General features: G+C 36.4%; 1 protein-coding gene across 2 annotated transcripts in view; it reads right to left on the reverse strand.

Annotated features, from left to right (window-relative positions):
- Positions 1-1,191: 1,191 nt before the first annotated feature.
- The window catches only part of RYK (receptor like tyrosine kinase), an 82,248-nt gene continuing 62,051 nt past the window's right edge, over positions 1,192-21,388 (reverse strand). For both annotated transcript variants that reach the window (XM_033132982.1, XM_033132981.1), the window contains exons 13-15: positions 21,137-21,296; positions 3,256-3,392; positions 1,192-2,328 (exon numbers count right to left, since the gene is read on the reverse strand). In XM_033132982.1, the coding sequence (XP_032988873.1) occupies positions 2,217-2,328; positions 3,256-3,392; positions 21,137-21,296 (409 nt within the window). In that variant the 3' untranslated portion in view covers positions 1,192-2,216. The remainder of the gene's footprint in view (positions 2,329-3,255; positions 3,393-21,136; positions 21,297-21,388) is intronic.

Raw genomic sequence — 21,388 nt, forward strand, 5'->3', positions numbered from 1 at the left:
TGAATAGCCCAATACTCTTTGCTTCTACAAGTAAAATATTCTTATAACAGGGGTGTAAGAAAGGACAGAATATAATACAGCTCTCAGTCACTAGAGCCAGCTTATAATATCACATCAGTGCTTTGTCAATTTGCTTCTTTCCTATAAAAATTACATTTTTCTGCAAAATCTGCTCAGTAACACTCACAGTCTATGACAAAACAACTGGAAGAAGACCAGCCATGAAATTCTTAAAACTCCTCTTTTTTTCCCCATGTCAGTGACTCCAAGTAGCTCAGCAAGAAAACTTTCTTAAAACTTTTAAACCACCTACTAAAACAAATGCACATACATAAAACAGCTTACAAACAAAAAAATAAGGTTAAAGGCACACACATTCCAGCTGAGAGCACCTCTTCCTACTTGCTAATATGGGATAGAAGTCAGATGTCAGTACTTTTCCTTTTGAACTGATCTTGGATATAGAACTGTGCTATCTAAACAAAGCACTAACCTGAACACAAAAAAATGTACTGACTGTTGGAAGGGATGCTAGAGTTGAACCACTCCACGGGCGTTAACACCATAGTTAGTGCTAAATGATATCTGTTGGTTGAATGCCTTCTGAGATTGCAGGTTGTGTACAAAAACGTGTAACTTACAGTTCAAAGAGCTTTTTAAAAAAACTGGCCATTCAGGGGGCTGAGTACTTCCTAAAACCAAAAAACCAGTGTGAAATGGTATATAGAAAAATCATGCTCTCGGCCTGCTGGGGCAGGACATGTACTGTGTGAGCTCTTCGTCCAGATGTACTGCTGATTCACAAAGCTTCTTTAAGAACAGCAAAAGCCTCCAACTGTTACACACTGTGTGCTTGTGAGGACAAGAGTGGAGGCAGGCACCCCCAGGCCTGGCTATCTAGGAGCCCCAACGATGCCATCGGCCAACTCTAACCAAACACAATAAATACATGCATCCCCTAATGTAATGGCTTTGGAGAAAAGTTTCAATGTTGTGATACTTCCTGGTAATAATAATGCCAACTTTTTATTAGAACCCGGAGGTTGAGTACTGGTAGCTGTGATTGTGTTGGGGACCGGAAGCCTGTGTGAAGCACCCATGAAACAAAACAGGGTACCTAGCTGTTCCATGTTCAAAGACTTACCAGACACAACCAATCACTCATTATGAACGATATTTTCAGTACTGCCATCATATAAAACAAATCCTTTAATTTTTCAAGTGTTTTAAAAAACAATTTTATACTTAAGCCAGCCTTGTAGATAAGCACAAAATTTACCAGTTTACATTTTTTAACCCACAACATCTCAAGCACCTACTCTGTGCATAGCACTATTCTAGGTGCAATAAAAGGGATTCTTAACCTTAGAAACGTGATTTCACTTTCTGAAATTGTATTATCACCTTTTCCAGAGAGTGAAAATAAATAAAATCATCACTGTTTACTACTCACCTGCCCCCAAAACTCACTTCTAGCGCAAGGAAAAGCTAATTTCTGCCAAATTTAAGATGTTTCAATGAATTCAGCTCCTACTTCCCCCAAAATAAAGGAGCAGAACTCCTTTTCATTAAAAAAATAAAATAAAAAAGAAACAATTTTACAAAGGGGCAGTTTCTGTTACTAATCAATTATTTTTTTAAATTTTTTTTTCATACTCTAGCTTTTCGTTAAGTTTTTTTCCTCCAATATTGCCTTTCCCTGTAAGACAAACCAGACATCTTTTTATACTGTTTTTCTTTTTCTAAGAAAAAGTAATGCATCTGGAAGACAAACCATTCCCAAGACTAGTGATAAAGATTTTAAAAACTTTAAAGGTGAATCACCTACATTACCTTGATGAAGTCAAAAAATAAAAAGCAATTGGCACTAAGATAGCTATTCCAAATACCTGTGTTTAAACAATTTAAAAAACTGTTTATTTATTTTGTAAGAATGTACCCCTAGTCCAAAGTAACTATGTTTTAAAATTTTTTGGCCCAAAAATTTACAAAAACCTTTTCAGTTCAACCTAATAAAACTGGTATCTAGAAAATTATTCCACATTATTAAGTGTGTCTTAAAAAGTTCCGATTCTAAAGCGTTCCTAAGGCACGGTGTTCTGGAAGACGAATGTGCTCCTGCTGGCGTTGTGTCATGGATGAAGCGTCCGTGACTGGCTCCAAGCGAGCCCTGACAGGCACCTTCCGCTGGAAGCTGTGGGACTGTGGGAGGAGCGTCACACATAGGCCCCCAGGGCTGCATGGAACTCTGTGAGACACTGTACCAGCTGCTGGAACTTGGGCCTCTCCTCCGGATCCAAGGCCCAGCAACAAGCCATCACGGCAAATCTGCAGTGACAAAAACGAACAATCTGGCAACAGGTGATATATAGGATTCCTAACCTTTTGATCAATCGGATGCCAGTTATGTTTTCTGTATAAATGTGGGTGTGGAGAGGAGGACACAAAAATCAATCAATATTACTATCTTTTGGCAGTTCTAAAATGAAAAGAAGCTAAAGTGAGTCATCTGGATTTTACATGGAGATTTCAACTCTTTGTGAGAGCATATGAAAATACATCAGCAAATACAGAGATTTCATGTAAATACCTGTGTTATTCTACATTTAAATTCTGAGAGAAAGAGGAAGCTTTATTCAAGCTCTGAAAACCTTGAATCTACAGTAAAATCAGTGCAGAAGCTGCCACCTGGCCATGGTGTAGAAACCTTCAGGTGGTTCTGGAACTCAGACCACGCTCACCTGTGCACTCAATCACCTGACTAGTCCCGCCTGCCCACCCCAATCCAATTATATGGAAGATCAGCTATGCGATGAAAGCAAACAGGAACTATCTCACTGGCTAGCCCAGAACGTCATCTTTATATATCAGGTGACACCAACTGGAAGGCAAGACGGCAATGAGAAAGACGTTTTATAACTAAGAATGTCCTTAAGGCTCTAGCGGTAAAAGTCAGGTCCTCACTCTACACAGAATAACCCACATGGTACTCAGTGCTTTCTCACTATGTACATTCACCTCTTGGATTAGAATAAACACTACAAATATAAGATGCAGAAGTCCTAACGTCCAATGCATTAAAGAGTGCACGAGTCTGGCTCACTTTGTGGTTCTCTACAAAAGTCTAATTCGAGTCCAAAGAGTCATTATTCTCAAGTGGAAAGTCTCTGGATGAATATGGACACCTGCTCTTTTATTTTATCCCAGCATTGTACAGGGAATGAAACCCATGTCTTTAAGCTCAGAAACACTTACAGTTCATCAGGACAGTTGATGGGCTGGGCTATTCGGTAACCATCTTTCAGGTACGCGGCCATCTCAAAGGGGTCAATGTCCACATAGGGCGTTTGGCCCAGAGTCATGAGCTCCCACAGCGTCACTCCGAAGGCCCACTGAGGAGAAGTAGCAACACAAGGAGGGGATATTTAAAACAGTGTCACAGTGCTGCTGCCTGTGGCCAGGTATGGCCTCAAAATAGCAGCTCAACCCACTCTTAAGGAAAGCAAAACATTATGTACAAAAAGAAGTCAACTATATCCACTTAGTTTATCTTGCTAGGACAGAAAAAAAGCATTTTAATGAATGTATCCTTCAATGTAAATGTCATTACTGTATATGCTAATTAGATCTACTGGAAAGAACAGCTTTTACTGTTGATTACAAGCCCCACCACCCCAAACTGTTAAGTATAGATTTCCTAATACGAAAGTTTGTTACTTAAAAGGCTGGGGCTGGCCCAGTGGCTCAGGCAGTTAGAGCTCCATCAAGGTTGCCGGTTCAATTCCTCGAGTCCCGCAAGGGATGGTGGGCAGCGCCCCCTGCAACTAAGATTGAACACGGAACCTTGAGCTGAGCTGCTGCTGAGCTCCCGGATGGCTCAGTTGGTTGAAACACGGGCTCTCAACCACAAGGTTGCCTGTTCAATTCCTCGACTCCCACCAAGGGATGGTGGGCAGCACCCCCTCCAACTAGCAACGGCAACTGGACCTGGAGCTGAGCTGTGCCCTCCACAACTAAGACTGAAAGGACAACAACTTGAAGCTGAATGGCACACTCCACAACTAAGATTGAAAGGACAACAACTTGACTTGGAAAAAAGGCCTGGAAGTACACACTGTTCCCCAATATAAAGTCCTGTTACCTTTCCCCAATAAAATCTTTTTTTAAAAAAAGGCTGTAGCTTGTATGCATTATTGAGAAGTGGAAACTGAATGTAACTTTGGTCTAACTGGATGGAGGAAGGAACACCATGAACAAGTGAAATATGCGAATTATATAAAATATAAGATGTCATGGATTTTTACTATATTAAAAATACTTTAAATCAACAGGTGAAAGTATCCTAAAAAAAAATGTTTTCCAATCTTACTTGAGTAAAAGATCAGATTTACTTAAAATCAACATGTTCTATTGGTAGGAGCAGAAATCATAAGCAGTGGCAACAGTGCTCTTTCATGGTCCAATCAAACCACACCGTGGCTCCCGCGAGTGTGTGGGGCAGGCGCTGTGTCCACACAGAGCTGCTGCCACGTGGCCTGGAAGGACCCAGAATGGGGACTCCCATTGATGTGCTGCCACGTGTGAACCTCGAGGTCAGAAAGAAGGTACACAGGAGGATATCTGTGTACCAGGTATCATGTTTATGAGTCCTTTCAAGTTCTAGACAGTCTGATTTCTTTATCTCACTTCATTTTCACAACAAACCCATGAGCATCATTGGCAGCATGATTTTACAGGTGAGGAAACTGAGGCTCACAGAAGTGACTTGCCTCCAAAAATACACTTTTCGTGTGAAGGAGGAAAAAAGAAGAGGAAAAAAAAAAGTCAAAAATAAGTTTGTTTACAAATCTAAGCACAATGCATTAAATTTTAAGTTACAATTTTTTAATAATAAAATTCAGAAATACTCCCTAAATTATACGGATTTTTAAAAAAGCCTTACATTAGTGAATAGCTTTTTTTCTTATCATAATCTATGCAAACAAAAAAAACAGTACAATGTTATCTTTTAGAATACTTTAAAAACTGTCAATGGAGGGCAGCCAGATGGCTCAGTTAGTTAAAGTGCAAACTCTGAACAATAAGGTTGCCGGTTTGGTTCCCACATGGGAACTGTGCCCTCCACAACTAGAATGTAGACAATGAGCTGCCTGCCGCTGAGCTTCCAGAGGGGCGGCTGGATGGCTCAGTTGGTTAGAGCTCGAGCTCTTAACAACTAGGTTGCAGGTTCAATTCCCACATGGGATGGTGGGCTGCGCCCCCTGCAACTAAAGATTGAGAACGGCGACTGCACTTGGAGCTGAGCTGCGCCCTCCACAACTAGACTGAAGGACGACGACTTGGAGCTTATGGGCCCTGGAAAAACACACTGTTCCCCAATAAAATTCATTTAAAAAAAAATTGTCAACGGAAACTACTACACTAAACCAAAATATATTTCAAAAATGAAGGCAAAATATAGTTTTTGAGGCAAACCAAAGCTAACAGAATATGTCACCAGCAGATGTACACTGCAAGACATATGAAAGTACTTCACATAGAAAGAAAAAAATATTAGATGGAAATTTGCACCTACACAAAGAGTGAAGAGTGCTGTAAACATGAGTAACAACTAGGTAATTTTTCATTAAAAATTTTTCTTAATAGATTGTTTAAAGCAAAACCAGCAACAATGTATTATGGGTTTATAATATATAGAAAAATAAAATGTAGGCCCACGATAGCATAAGGGAGGAAAAGGGATGAGTGGAAATATTGTATTATATTGTAAGCTGCTTATATTAAACATGAAGTGGCATAATATTATTTGAAAGTAAAAGGTATACATTGTAAACCCTAGAACAAGTTTCTCAACCTCAGCCCTACTAATATTGTGGGATGGATAATGCTTTGTTCTAAGAGGTCTTATGCATTGTACGATATGTGGCAGCATCCCTGGCCTCTACCCACTCCTTGTCCCAAATTGTGATAATTGAAAATGCCTCTAGATATTGCCAAATGTCCCCTCGTGAGGGATGGTGAGGGGGCAAAGTTGCTCCCAGTTGAAAACTACTAAGTTAGATCGATCAAAGAAAATAAAAAGACACAAATTATCGATATCAGTAACGGAAGAGGGAACATCATTACAGATGCTATAGACATCAAAAAATATTATGAACAACTCAACTTTATGCCAATTAAATTAATAACTTAGATGAAACAAACATATTCCTTGAAACACACAAATTACCAAAACAGACACAAGAATAGAAAATCTTTATAGCTCTATATCTAGTATTAAAGAAATGGAGTTCATAATTATAAATCTTTCCACAAAGAAAACTCTTCATCCAAATAGTTTCAATGGATGAATGCTATCAAATTTGAAAGAAAAGAATAATACAAATCTGTATTAGTTTCCTAGGGCTGCCATAACAAGGTACTACACACTGGCTGACTTAAACAACAGAATTTACTTTCTCACAGTCCTGCAGGCTAGAAGTCCAAAATCAAGACGTCAGCAGGGCTATGCCCCCTCTGGAGACTGTGGGGGAACTTCCTTCTTTGCCTATTCCCAGCTTCTGGTGGTTTGCTGGCAATTCCTGGTGTTCCTTGTTTTACAGCTGCAACATTTCATTCTCCCCTCGAATGTCTTCTTGTAAGGATACTACTCATGCTGGATTAAGGTCCACCCTAAATGAGTATGATTTTATCTTAACATCAGCAATTACCCTATTTCCAAATAAGGTCACATTCTGAGGTGCTACGGTTTAGGACTTCAATCTATTTTTGGGGAGACACAATTCAATCCTACACAAACTCTATCAGAAAACAGGGGAGAAGGGAACATGTCCCAACTTATTTTGAGGCCAGCATTACCCTAAACACCAAACCAGAGTTCAGCCTTTTGGAACTCAGTGTTTTTTTCATTAACAGTGACCATCAGAGAAGAGCAATGCCCATCCTTGACATCTGTGCTTTGGGGGGTGGGAAGGGACAGGGACAGATGGAGATGGATGTATAGTTTTTAAATCTCCATAGAAACAGAGCCTACTGGTTTAAAGAGAACGTTCTAGTCTGCTTCAAAATGGAAAAATGATGTCAAATTAACAAAAGTTAAAGGAAGCTGCCTGCTATTAAAACCTTATTCTTTGAACTTTTAATACTGACAGTGACTAGTAAATGTAATGCTTGATTTTTAAAAGCGTCCCATTTCCACAGGGAAGGAAGTTCACTACACAGATACAACAAAGCCCAAAGAAGTGATACTGGTTAGAAGGGTGTTCCCATCCCTTCTTCATGAGATGAGATGGGTCTGTTCTTATTCACTGATTGTGGCAGCAGCTGTGGGAAAGGAATCATCAATCCAAATCAGATTTTGGAGGAAGAAACCATGGGAACTGGTCACAAGTGTACACTGTCAACTTGTACACAGGGCTTAAGTCCATCCACTGACAAAGGAGGAACATTCTAACCACTCTGGGCTGTAAGGGACTTTCACAGCGATGCTGATGGTATGTGCACTTTGGAGTGTACCCAGGTACCGTAACAGTACAAGCCGACTTTAAAAAATTACTTCTTTCACACTGTTTTGTCCAATTATTGCCGAGCATTCACCTAAGGTCCTCATATTACAAACTGCAATGCTAATGAACATTAAACAAAGAACAATAAAGCCAAAGGGTACACTGCAGTTTCATTTCCTTAAAAGCCAACAAAAGTGATTAATTATACGTTGGTGCACCAAGCCTTTAAAAAAAAAAGAAATCAAGATAAACAGCACCAGGATGATTTGTGGAAAACTTGTTCTCTAAAGTCTTCTGATAACTGAACCATTTAAAATTTAGACAGACTTATTCTATAATTTCCCTTTTCTTGACGTCGTTGGAAAGAGGGCAATAAGGAGGTCAAGCTGTTTTTTCCAGTTTTTAAAAGGCTGCTGCTATGCCCATTTAAAGAACATTTAGAGAATAACACTGTTCTTCTATTCATCTTCTCCCAACTTGTACGATTTTATAGCTTCCCAAAATATAAGATATAAAGCATTTTTTGCACTAACAACATATACTTATGTGACTTGTCAAAAACTATATAAATTTCTTTTTAAATCTTCAATGTAATGTTTACTAATTTGAGGTCTATTAAAAAATTTCCATTCTGCTACTTCATGAATTTATCAAGCGACGCTGACCTCGGTGTACTGTATATAATGAGGAAAAACTCTGTCGAATTCTCAATGATCTCGTCTGACCACAGTAAAAGCATAATCAAGTGTTCCCTGACTAGGCCTTTCTGTTAATACCACAAACTCAACATTCCTTTCTCGTACGGAAATGGGTTCAAGATGACTCAAGTGTGATTAATTTAATCTGGGAAAGAGCTTTCCAAGCTTCACTAATGAATGAGAAGAATCATCCAGGGAGTTAGTTAAAAATACAAATTCCCTAGTCCTATCCTAAAAGTTCTGGACCCTGGAACACAAAAGTTTTAACTAGAGTACCTAGCTGGGTCTTAAGATCGAGCAAATTTCGGAACTAGTCTTAGATATGTGAGCAGTGGTGGTCAGACAGTAAAGACACTTTTTAAAAATTATAGTATGGCTGACATATAAAGAACTGCACATAAAGTGTTAGATTTGTTAAGTTCTGACATGTGTATATACCCCTGAAACCACTGCTACAACCAAGTTAATAAACATATCCATCACCTCCGAAAGATTTTTCCTGCTCTAATCCTGTCCTTCCACCTCTACCATCCCCAAGTAACCACCAATCTGCTGTCACTACAGATTACTTTGCATTTTCTAGAACTGTACACTTTTTCTTGCCTCGCTTCTTTCACTCAGAATAATAATTCTGAGATTCCTCCATGATGCAAGCATGTATGGACAGCTCATCACTTTTCCTTGAATTATAGTCCATTGTATGAATAGCAATTTGTTGATCCATTTACCTGTTGGACATTTGATTTCCAGGTTCATCGACTAAAAATAAAGCTGCTATGAACATTTGTGCACAAGTATTGGTAAGGACATAGGCTTTCATTTATCTAGGAGCAAAATGAATAGATATCGTACATGTTTAACTTTTTAAGAAACTGCCTGTTTCCAAAGTGAATGTACCGTATTAGATTTCCACCAGCAGTGTCTGACAGCTACCATTCTCCCACATCCTTGCAAGCAATTCAGTCTTTTCAATTTTAGTCATATTAATGGGTGTAAGGTAATTCATTGTGGTTTTAGTTTGCATTTTCCTAATGACTAAAGAAGTTGATCCTATTTTTGTGTGCTTATTTGCCAATCATGTATCTTCACTGGTGAAATGTCTGTTCAAATATTTTGCCCATTTTTATATTGGGTTGCTTCTTTACTACTGAGTTTTGAGAGTTCTTTATATATTCTGCCTATGTCCTCTATCAGATAATTTGCAAATACTTTCTACAAATATTTCCTTGTCAAGTACCAAGATTTTCTTCTATGTTCTCTTCCAGAAGTCTTACAGCTTTAGATTTCACATTTAGGTCTGTTATCTACTTGGAGTTAATTTTTGTAGATGGAGCAAGGAATGGATCGAAGTTCATTTTCTTTACCTGCATATCCAATTGCCCTAAAACTGTGTGTTTAAAAGGTAATCCCTTCTCCACTGAACTGCCTTTGCACTTTCGAAATTAGTTATTAATACATTACGTGGGTCCATTTTAGATGCTCTGTTCTGCTCCACTGACCTACCTGCTGACCTTAATGCCATCACCAGTCTTCGTTACTATCATTTGAAATCAGATCTCCAACCTTGTTCTTTTTTCAAAGCTGTTTTGGCTGTTCTAGGTCCTTAACATTTCCATATGAATTTTAGAATCAATCTGTCACTTTCTACCAAAAATAAAAAAATAAAAAATAAAAGCCTGCAAAGATTTTCTCTGGGACTGTATTAAATCTATTGACTAACTTGGAGAGAACTAATATCCTAATACTGTTTCCTGATCAGTGAACAAGGCATATTCCTCCATTTACATAGGTCTTTAATTTCACTCAACAATGTTTTATAGTTTTCATTGTATAGGTCTTCACATATTTTGTCAATAGTCCTAAGAATTCTAAAAATTTCATATTTTTGGATGCTTTTATATTCTTTAAAAACTTTGATTTGATTTTTCATTAGTGTAAAGAAATAAAACTGTACACTGATCTTGTGTTCTGTAATCTTTCTAAACTCGTTAGTTCTACGTTAGTAGCTAATTTGTGAATCACATTGGATCTTCTTCATAGATGGCTGCGTCACCCACAAATAGTTACTTTTTCCTAGCCAATCTTTTCTTGCCTTTTATTTCCTTGCCTGCCTTAGTGCCCTGGTTGGAACCTCATACAATACTGAAGTGATGAGAATGGGCGTCCTTCTCTTGCTTCTGTTATTAGGTAAAAAGAATTCAGGCTTTTGGCATTAAGTATGATGTTCGCTATAGATTTTGTTTTGTTTGTAGATGTATGTCCCTTATCAGTTTGAGCAAGTTCTCTTCTATTCCTAGACTGTTGGGAATTTTTATTAGAAATGAATTTTGAATTTTCTTCTAATAATTTTTCTGCATCTATTGCGATGATCATATAGTTTTCGCCTTAGAAGAATTTTCAGCTTAGTGGGGAAGAGAGGTAATTATGTGTTAGTTACATAACCTTGGCAAAAATAGTTATTTCCAGATACCAATAGAAGAGGTGCCATTAGGCAATAGGATGAAATGTATGTATGTGCGCCATAAAAATTAAAAAAGGAACAAAATTGTTTACCATATGCTTAGCTTTATTTGCACATCATAGCAAAATTTTATGGTTGGTAAGATTCCCATGTTAGAGGTATGGAATCTAAGGCCAAGAGAGATGATCTCAGGCAGTAAATGGTAAATTTAGGATTTAGAAGTCAGATTCTAAATCCCATTTGACCAGCTAAGGACTTCTTGGCTTTTGTGTCAATTTTAGCCTCTTAGAGGCCTTAATTATCATATTCTTGTCCACAGTCTGCATTGGGGCTCTTTTTAAGTGCGATGATGGACAAAGTGGGATATTATCATAAGATGCTCATGGTCATTTTTATTTTTTAAATTTGTTTTGTAAACTTATCTTAGGTGTGTTTTTCCAGGACCCATCAGCTCCAAGTCAAGTAGTTGTTTCAATCTAGTTGTGGAGGGTGCAGCTCACAGTGGCTCATGTAGGGATCGAACTGGCAACCCTGTTTTTGTTTTTCAGTATGTTAATATAGTATATTGCCCTGTTTGACTTTCAAATGGTAAAACAAACTTCTATTCTTGGTATAAAGCCTATGTGGTCATTTTTAAAATATATTTTTGGATTCTATTTGCTAAACTTTTGGTTAAAATTTTTGCATCTATGATCATGATAGATTATGAGCTATAGTTTTCTTCTGATCTTTGTCTGGCGTTGTTTCAGGGAATGCTGACCTTATAGAATGAATTAGAAAGTATTCTTTCCTCAATTTTCTGAAAGCAATTGTGTAGTTTATTTCTTCCTGAAATGTTTGGAGGTACTCCCCAGTGCTGCAGAATTCACTCCGAACCTAGAGCATTTTGGGGAGGGCAGGCTTTTAACTAAAAATTCAATTTCTTTAACAGATACAGGACTAAGTTCTAATTATCCACTCCTTCAGTGGGTTTTGAAAGTTATTTTCCAAAGAATTTGTCAATTTCACCTAAGTGTCTGAATTTATTGGGAAACAGTTGTTCATAATATTTTATTAATACCTGTGAGCATCTGTGATATCATCTCTCTCATTCAGTATATTGTTAATTTGCAACTTCTATTTTTCTCATTAGTCTAGCCAAGAGATTTATCATTGATGATAATACCCAGAGTTAAGCATCGGTTTCACTGGTTTTCTCTATTGTTCTTCTCTTTCGTATTTCACTGACTTCTCATCTTTATTATTTCCTTTGATCTATTTGGGGTTTGTTCTTAAGGTGAAAACTACGGCACTCATTTGAGACTTTTCTTCTTTTCCAATATTGGTGTTTAATAGTATACATCTCCCCTTCAGCAGCATCCCAAAATTTTTTAAATGTTTTGTTTTTATTTCATTCAATTCCAAATAGTTTGTAATTTGTGTTTTGATTTCTTCTTTGACACATGGGTTATCTGGAAGTTTATTATTTAGTTTCCAAATATTTGGGGATTTTCTAGTTTCCTATTTTTGATTTCTAAACTAACTACATTGTGTTCACAAAACACTACTTTGTATGAATTAAGTCCTTTAAAATTTACTTGTTTTATGGCCCAGAATATGGTCTAGCATAGTAAATATTCCATGTGCACTTGAAAAGAATATGCATTCTGCAATTGTTGGGAGTGTTCTGTAATTGTTAATTAGATCAAGTGGTTGATCATGTTATTCAAATTACTGATTTTCTGTCTATTTGATCAATTATTGAGAGAGGGGCATTGAAATGAGTTCAGTTATCTTTTAAAGAGATATAAACAATAACAAAATCTTGTGCATTTACCCATGTAGTTACCATTTCTGGTGCTCTTTGTTCCTTTGCAGAGGTCCATATTTCCATCTGGTACCAGTGGTTCCTAAAGGACTTCCTTTAACATTTCTTGTAGTATGGGTCTGCTGTGATGAATTCTTTCAGCTTTTGAATTAGGTTGGTGCAAAAGTAATTGCAGTTTTGCAATTTTTAACCCTTTGAACTGCAATTACTTTTGTACCTAATAGTTCTGAAAAAGTCTTTATTTCTCCTTCATTTTTGAAAGACATTTTGGCTGAGTATAGAATTCTATGTACACAGTTCTTTTCTTACAGTAATTTAAAGATGTAGCTTCACTGTCTTCTCCCTTGCATTGCTTCCAATGAGAAATTTCCTGCCATCTTTTCCTTGGTTCTTCTGTTAAATACATTACCATGTTTTATTTTTCTGGCTGCTTTTAAATTTTTTATCACCAGTTTTGAGCAATTGGATTATAATATGCTGTGGTTTGGTTTCTTCAAGCTTTCTGTGTTTGGAGTTTGTTGAGTTTTCAGATCTGTGGGTTTATAGTTTTCACCAAATTTGGAAACATTTCAGTCATTATTTCTTCATCATTCTTTCTTGTCCACCCCGCGCCCTCCACTTCATGTCTTTGGGGACCTCAGTTACACATATATTTAGTAAACTAAACTGTCTAACAGCTCAGCGAGAAATCCTTCCTCAAGCACTTTCTGTATCTTCTCTGTCCTTCTATCTCTTGCTTTATTCCCATCTCAGAAGAGAGGTATACTTCCTCCTGCACCAAGATTATACCTTTACCTGGGCTCCTGATGCCATTCACCCGTCATCTCTTAGACCTCCCCTCCAATAACCACTTGTCCGAACTCTTTCTTCCCACCACTGCTTCCCTCGCCTAGAAACCAAACCAAATAACCCAATATGAAAAATAAAACACAAAAATAACAAATCAGCCTCTCTTGATCTTGCCATCTCATCAAGCTATTAACCTTTCACTCCTCATAGCTGAACTTCAGAGTGTAACCCACTTATTGCTACCACTTTCTCACTCTGACAATTACACCTATCTTTAACGATTTATTACACCTGCTTGTTCAAAAACCCGGTTATTTCTTCATTCTTTCTCACCACTGCAGATATGCTCACAGACTAGACAGTTTACAGACTATTTCCTTCCTTGGTTTCTATGACACAGCAGTCTCTGGATTCTCTTTGTATCTTTCTATTTCTTTGTTGCTTTCTTTTTGACTAATTAAAAATGAACATTCCCTAGTCTCTTGGCTTTCTTCGCCCTATATATTCACTAGCTCTGGGATCAAATGCTCTGCGCATTCAATCACCACTGTCAGGAAGCTGTTGTCCAATGTCTAATACCCTGCCTCTCTGCCTTTCCAGGATCCCAGACCCACATTCCACCCATCAGTATCTTGAACTCAACATGCACCACATCAAATTAATCATGTTTTTCCCAAACCTCAGAGAGTCTACCTGCTGTCCTCAATCATGTTGTATCTTCAGAGTGATTTAGGATTTATTGCAATAGTAAACTAAAGTACAAACCAAAGATTACACTGAAGTTTTCAGAAACATGGGCCCTGGGTAAAAAGACATTTATACAATATATCTAATAGTTAAGGGGTGGGGGTGCTCAGGCCACAAAGGGGAATCAATAAACCATTTACTCAAATAACTGTGGTCAACAGCACAGATGGAATCTCTGATGTGAAGTCCATGGGAGAGAAACAAGGAGAAATGTGAAGACTCAGCATGGAAATAGAGAGGAGACGAGGACAGTGTAAGATCATTCAGGATTCTTTTACATAGCTCTCTAAGGAGAGGATTAGCACTGCTGGCTGTGACTGTTCTTAAAATAAATGACCCAAAAGGCACAGATATGTACGTCAACTTCAGTTCTATAGCTATGGAACATCTGCTAAAGGAACCTAAGATGGAGCTCCCATTGCCCATTCTGGGAAGAACGACTTGTCCATAAATATGTAAGGCAGTGTGTGACAGGTGCTATTAGATACAAAATCCTCTGGGGATCCAAAGAAGACAAAATCAAAGGTCATAAAAGTACCTGGTGTGTTTGCACCCAGAATGAATTCCAGATATGCAGAAATGCAGAATAAAAGGAAATGTACAGTGGAAAACATGAAGCTAAAAGAGGGAGATAAGGTAAGGAACAGAAGGCTCTGAAAACAGGCGAAGGGGTTTGGATCTTTCTTTACCAACTCCCTGGAATTAAGATTTCACTTTGAAGGTCAAAATATCATGGAGAAATATTCCTAACAGTGGAAGCTTGAGTTCACTCAATTACCAACATTATTAACTAACCAATTTTCAGAAGTTTTCAAAACTTATACCCCACTGTGCACAGGTATAGGCTTTATTAGTATATATCCTTTTCCTAAATATCAAGTTTTGAAGCTTTTATTATTCTACGAATTTTATTTTTTCAGATCCATATTTTCTAGGCCTTTTCAATAAATAACTGAAATCTACATCTATAGGATTATGTTACTTTTAAAAAGTTTTCATATTTAAATTTTAAGACTCAATAAATTTATACAAGTATTCCTTTTAACAATTCTTCAATATTAACTGTTACCTACAAATCTTAATATTCCTCCAGATTTATCACTGTGGCAAATATTTTTTTTTCATTCCAGCTAAACAAATGTACCTAGATGTACAATGACTGTGTACAAAATGCATTGACTACATCAGGTATCAAATTTAGTACATGCTGCTAACTCAGGCACAGAGTGTCGTACATGACTGAAAAGAGACCACATGTACTAGGACTCTGTCCTAGATCTGTGATTAGGAAAGGCAGAGGAGCCAATACTGGATGCCTACCAGGCCATCACACATATCTGCTATTTATGGCACTTTCCTCCACTGCACCAGATGCTTAGATACAGCTCCACCAGAACACTGAGTCTATTTGAAGGGAATGTTAAATAGAAAGTGCAGAACAGTTAATAAGATCTCGAGAAAAATATCTATTCTTAGGGAAAGCTAAATGCAGAAAATACGTCAAAGGCAACTACTCAATCAAAAGATAGCAACCGGTCACCTGTGAAAATATATTAAGTGCTCCTAAAGTAAATCCATTCACTCCTCATTCACCAGAAATACTAGGACTATTAAAATACTATTAAATGAAACTAAACAATAGCTTCATAATAATGTGCAACTTTAAATCTTTATTTCCTAATGTCTGAATGATACTGTCACCTCTCCAGCTTTTTCTTAATGTCTTTATATCATTATAAAAGTGAATTTAACATTTAAATAATATGTCTGAGATTGTTGATGTGTAAAATCTGCAACCAGAATGGAAACAAATATTAGGAATCTAAGCATTATTCTAAAATTAATAATGAAGAAATAAAATAGAAAGCTTTCTATACTTTTAAAAGTAATAAGCATTCTCTAAAAACGAGAGCTTTCTCTTTGATACTCCCGTAGTTCAGAAGATCACTCTTCATGGGATGTTATAAATGTGAGCTGGTGCTACTCAAGTCTGCTCAAGATGTGGCACTAACTTTCCATGGCACTAAGCAAACAGGAGTAGTAAGAAGTACTCTGCTATAGATATAATATTTAGATAACTTCACAGATTTCCCTCCGTCTAGGTAATCTTTAATGTTCACAGAAGAAATACCGTAAAGTCACAAGGAACATATTTGCCCTGCACCCTAAAAACTGTTCAAGTACCTTAATGGACCTCCTCATGGTCATAAACCACACTGATAAGATTAGCATGCAAATCATTTCCTTGACTTGTTTTTCCCAAGAAAATGCTTTTTAAACACAATGTAACCCCATACAGACAAGAAAACCACCAAGAAAGAAACTCTTAATTGTGCATTCTTGATTTCATTTAGTCTCTTAATACAAGGTAGTCTCTTAATAGCAGAATTATGTTAGCTACTATAATTAGCTAAATAATTCAAAGAAGACATAAATCAAGAAATTATTTTCAAATAAAGGAAAAAAAAGTCACCCCCAAAAAAATCTATGGTGGTATTCACATCTGATGAAAACAAAAACAATACCCAGAAATTCTTAAGAATGCCCATGATGACGTCATATGCCTATCTTAAAATAATATTAGAGATTTATAACTAGTCAAATCTAGTCGTGCATATTTCCTAAGTTCAACAGTTAAAAGCTGATATTAACATAAGAATCTTGACATATTGAAATATTGAATCTTTCCATTAATAATTATGAAAACACAACCCAGAGACACAATGTATTAATGTTATTTATAAGATGGAAAACATTAGTGTATTTCCAAACAAATCATGCAGAGTTTTTAACTATAAAGAAATGCAAAACTATTGAGGATTTAAAAAAAATACAATGTCCCCTTGACGGCAGTAATATAGTTTGTTAGAGGTTACATTTATACCTAAAATATGTATTTTACATGTGTGGCGACTCTGGTCAGAGTGAGATTACGTTACTTGTTCTGCATGTAACTCTGCATGAAGCCTTTCAGCCCAAAAGGAGAATAATAGTAAGCATAGCTTTTAAATTCCCAACTCCAAGAAAAAGTGGGAACAGAGCATAATGATTATGCATATACATTTTTTTCTTTTTCTTGAATTATTTTTATTTATTTTTAACTATAGTTGACATACAATATTATATTAGTTTCAGGTGTACAACATACTGATTCAACATTTATAAACCTTAGAAAGTAATCACCGGAAAAAGTCTAGTAACCATGTGTCACTGCACAGTTATTACAATATTATTGACTCTATTTCCTACACTGTACATTTCATCCCTGTGACTTATTTTATAACTGAAGTTTGTACTTAATCCTCTACCCCTTTTCCACCCATTCTCCCACCTATTCTCCCCTCCAGCAACCATCAGTGTGTTCTCCGTATCTATGAGTTTGTTTCTGTTTTGTTTGTTCGTTTCATTTTCAGTTCAAATGTTAAAAAGCAATCTCTAACATTTGTGCTTTAATATAAGAATTCAAAAAATATTCAACCTCACAAAACTGAAAGGAAGGATTTTTACAATAGTAGTCACATCAGCATCACAGAAAACAGTTGTTCCTATTTCTTTCTATCTCAATTATCCAAGGCAAAAGGTATTTAGGGGGATATATGTATTATGTAATATATGTATATACATGTATATGTATATATATATTTAGGGGAATTTTATACATATACATATATATACACATATATATATATATAAAATTTTAAAGTAAATGAATTTATAAGAATTTAAAGAAGAAAAATCTGAACATTTTAGGAGTTAATCAAGATAAATGTAAATCAATGAGTATTCTCACCATCACATTCCAGGTTCAGCTCAGAAAAACTTGGGTCACACAGACATTTCAAGTAAGCTTATGCCGAAACATGCTACAAATAATTATGATTTTAGTAATTTTCCTGTTAGGTTACTGACCATTAAGTTCATGGTGATTTTTTTAAAGTAAAGCTGTCAAATGATCAAGCAGCAACAAGGTATTTGGCAGGACTGCATTCTGATGGAAGGCAGATTCTTGGATAAAATATATGAACTCTTACAAAATTTATAAACTATCTTAACGATAAAAATACATAATTTTAAGTATGATTTTGAAATATTTGCTTAACTAAAACATGTATCCTCAACCTGGACTTTACCAGCCAATACAGGGCAGTGTACCCAGCTGAAGAGATGTACGTAGATCACATTGCTTAGAGACATATTATAAACTATAGTCTCATTGCTTTAAAGTGTATTATCGAATTTAATTTTCACTCTGAAGTTCTTGTGAAATATTTGATCATAAATATTAGAAAAACAATTCATATTAGTGCTTAAGTATACAATGGAATATCTATATAGAAATAAACAAGTACATTGAATGAAGCAATGCATATTTTGGGGGTTTCCATTGTGCAAGCAGACAACCCTACTGGCCATCTTGCATAACCCTCTGAAATATGAGCTAGCAATACTCCTTTTTGTAAGAGAATAATCAAATAATCCCCAATCTCTTGAAGTTACATGGTATACTTATAGATTGTCATTTACGAAATATCTTCTATTTCCTGCCCATTAGACTAGTTTTGGGTTCACCACAACTGCCACCACATTTCTGCTAAAGTAACTATGCTATTTATTTCAATGAGTAACAAAATCATAAATATTTTAAGTCAACCATTGAAAACAATATTAATATCCCAAAGAGATGACAGAATTAATCTTTTAAATCAACTATGGAATGCGATTTTCAAAGAAATCAATGAGGAAAGTTTCTTTTACTTTTCTACATTCAAAAATGTTCAGCTGTAGTCTCTTCTACTGAAAGGGTGGATCTGAAAACCATGCAGCTCTAATTCCACTGATACTGTGTTTTAAAACTACACTCTAAAACTGAAGTTAAACCCCTTTGTCCCCTATGAAAACAGCTTTGCTTAATGTAGAAACTGGTAAAGAATTCCAGCTACACTCCAGAACTTCTGAATAAAGATTTGGCAAACTTAAAAACAAGCACCTTATCAAACAGTACAATTGGTCCTTACTGTCATGCAGTACAACAGCTGTGTGCTGGCCTAATATCAAATTCTGCTTTCTTTTATATGTTATTTGCGAAAAATAAAAAACAAAACAGCAACCCCTCCCTAAATCCCAGGTTTTCTTTAGATAACCATTAAAACTGTGTAAGTTGCTTTGCATATTTGACTTGTTTTACTTGAAATTTTAATTTGACATTAATGTTAGAGAAGTTTAATTTTATTGTCAAAGTTCTACAGACTAGGCCTAGTTTCCACTGCTACACAGGCTGAGCCCTCAGAGTTCGGTACCTAAGAGTCTGGATGTATTTCCCCGACTCCCCACCCATCCTCTACAAGCTCCATGCCTCTAGCTGGGAAAGGCTGCTGCAACATGAAGAGCTTCCCGTCCACTATGAATCTCTGCAGTTCCTTGTGAAGCAAAGCATCCCTTCTCATCAACACTCACATTTTCTCTGTCCATCTGACAGAAGTGTCAGATTTTTTTTTCAAAGTGGTTGATTTTAAATTAATCTAAAACAAAATATTTTGAAGATATACACAATAAAATACCTTAACAGAAAAGATTAAAAAAACAACATAAGTAAATTGTTCATCCACATCAGTGAACACATTTGATCAAGACATTTGGTATGTAAAAAAGGCACCATATATCAGATAGCTAACCTTGCTTCTGAAAAAGAAAAATAAATGTCATTATATTTTAATTAACAAGAGAGGGTTTCTCTCCTTTTCAAATCATTTTCATTTCAAGGATTTTAAATTAAGATATTCGTTTTTCAACAAGGAAATCTTAAATCATTTCAATTGCTGAGTGCAGTACGTTGAATGCTGGCCCCTCAAATATGTCTACATTCGAATCCCTGAAACTTGCAGATGTTACCTTACATGGCAAAAGATGTGATTAAGTTAAGGACCTTGAGAACAGAAGCTTATCCTGGATTAAGTAGTTGAGTCCTAAATGCAATCTTAAGCATTACTATAAGAGAGAGGCAAACAAACACATGTGGAGGAGGAGGTGATACAAATATGGAGCAGGGAGAGATGCGGCCACAAGCCAAGAAGTGCCAAAAGTCACCAAGCTGAAAGAGGCAAGGAATGTTTCCCTCTTAGAGCCTCTGGAGGAAGCACAGCCCTGCCTACATCTTGATCTCAAACAAGATGTAGGCTTCCAGAACTCAACTAGGAGAGAATAAATCTCTCTTGTTTTAAACCTCCAAGGTTATAATTTGTTACAACAGACACAAGACATTAATACACTGAGGGAAAGAGTGTATTAAAAGAGTAATCCTTAAAGCATACAAACTTAGAAGTAAAAGGATAACTCTATATTATAAATACGTAGAGACACGAGACACAGTAACATAGTAGCCTAATTTTTAAAGTTGTAACTTAGAAGCAAATTACTGTGTAAGAGTCTACATGTTAATACTATCAGGTATCACTGAGTGATTGATTATACAGGGGGACCTTATCAGCAGACATTTAACCAGTCTCTAAATATTCAGCTACAATAATAATAAAGTACAGCAAGCAAGATCAGACTAAAGGGTAACAGAAATTAAAAACAATTAAAAATGCTTGCAAAATACCCACAAGTATTTGTGACTTCTGAAATTAGACATCACTTAGGATAAAGGATCCCATTATATGATCTGTTCAAATGGGCAGAACCACCCAGAAACTGACAAAAGGGAAGAGAGGGACATTTGGGGAATTATAAATTACACAGGCCATAATACTTAGAAGAGGTCATAAATAAATTTAAACAATAAATCTTTATGATCCAGCAACCACTTGGTCATTCTTAGAAAAATAATCAAATACTGCAACCTAAGCCTCCATATCGTCACCTTTAAAAATGGGCTAATAGTGTCTACCTACCCTATAGCGTTAACAGTGCCCGCTCTCAACGCGTTATTATGAGGATAAAATGAGACTACACACAGACGGGCCATGGTTGGGGTCACAGCTTCTCCCCACAAACTGGATGACTAGGAGCTAACTACACTTGCTTCCTTAATGAAAACTTTCAGGGAATAGTTACTAGATTTTTAAAAAATTATCATTTAAAAACAAAGCCTCATTTCCATTTGTTGCAATCCGGGGGTCCCAGTACTTACCACATCACTAGCGCTGGAGAACTCATTATTAACCAGACTTTCCAGAGCCATCCATCGAACTGGCCTGTTTTCATTGTCCCCCAGACAGTGATAGTCCATGGGGAACAAGTCTCTGGAGAGGGCATTGTCTGTGATCTTAACTTGAAGTGTGTCATCAATGCTAAAAAGTAGATATAAACATCAAATGCAATCAGAATATGATTAAAATTATGGATCATGGTCACTCTTAAATACAACACAATTCCCACTGTG

Source organism: Rhinolophus ferrumequinum, chromosome 17, assembly GCF_004115265.2.
Source record: "Rhinolophus ferrumequinum isolate MPI-CBG mRhiFer1 chromosome 17, mRhiFer1_v1.p, whole genome shotgun sequence".
Classification (NCBI taxonomy): domain Eukaryota; kingdom Metazoa; phylum Chordata; class Mammalia; order Chiroptera; family Rhinolophidae; genus Rhinolophus; species Rhinolophus ferrumequinum.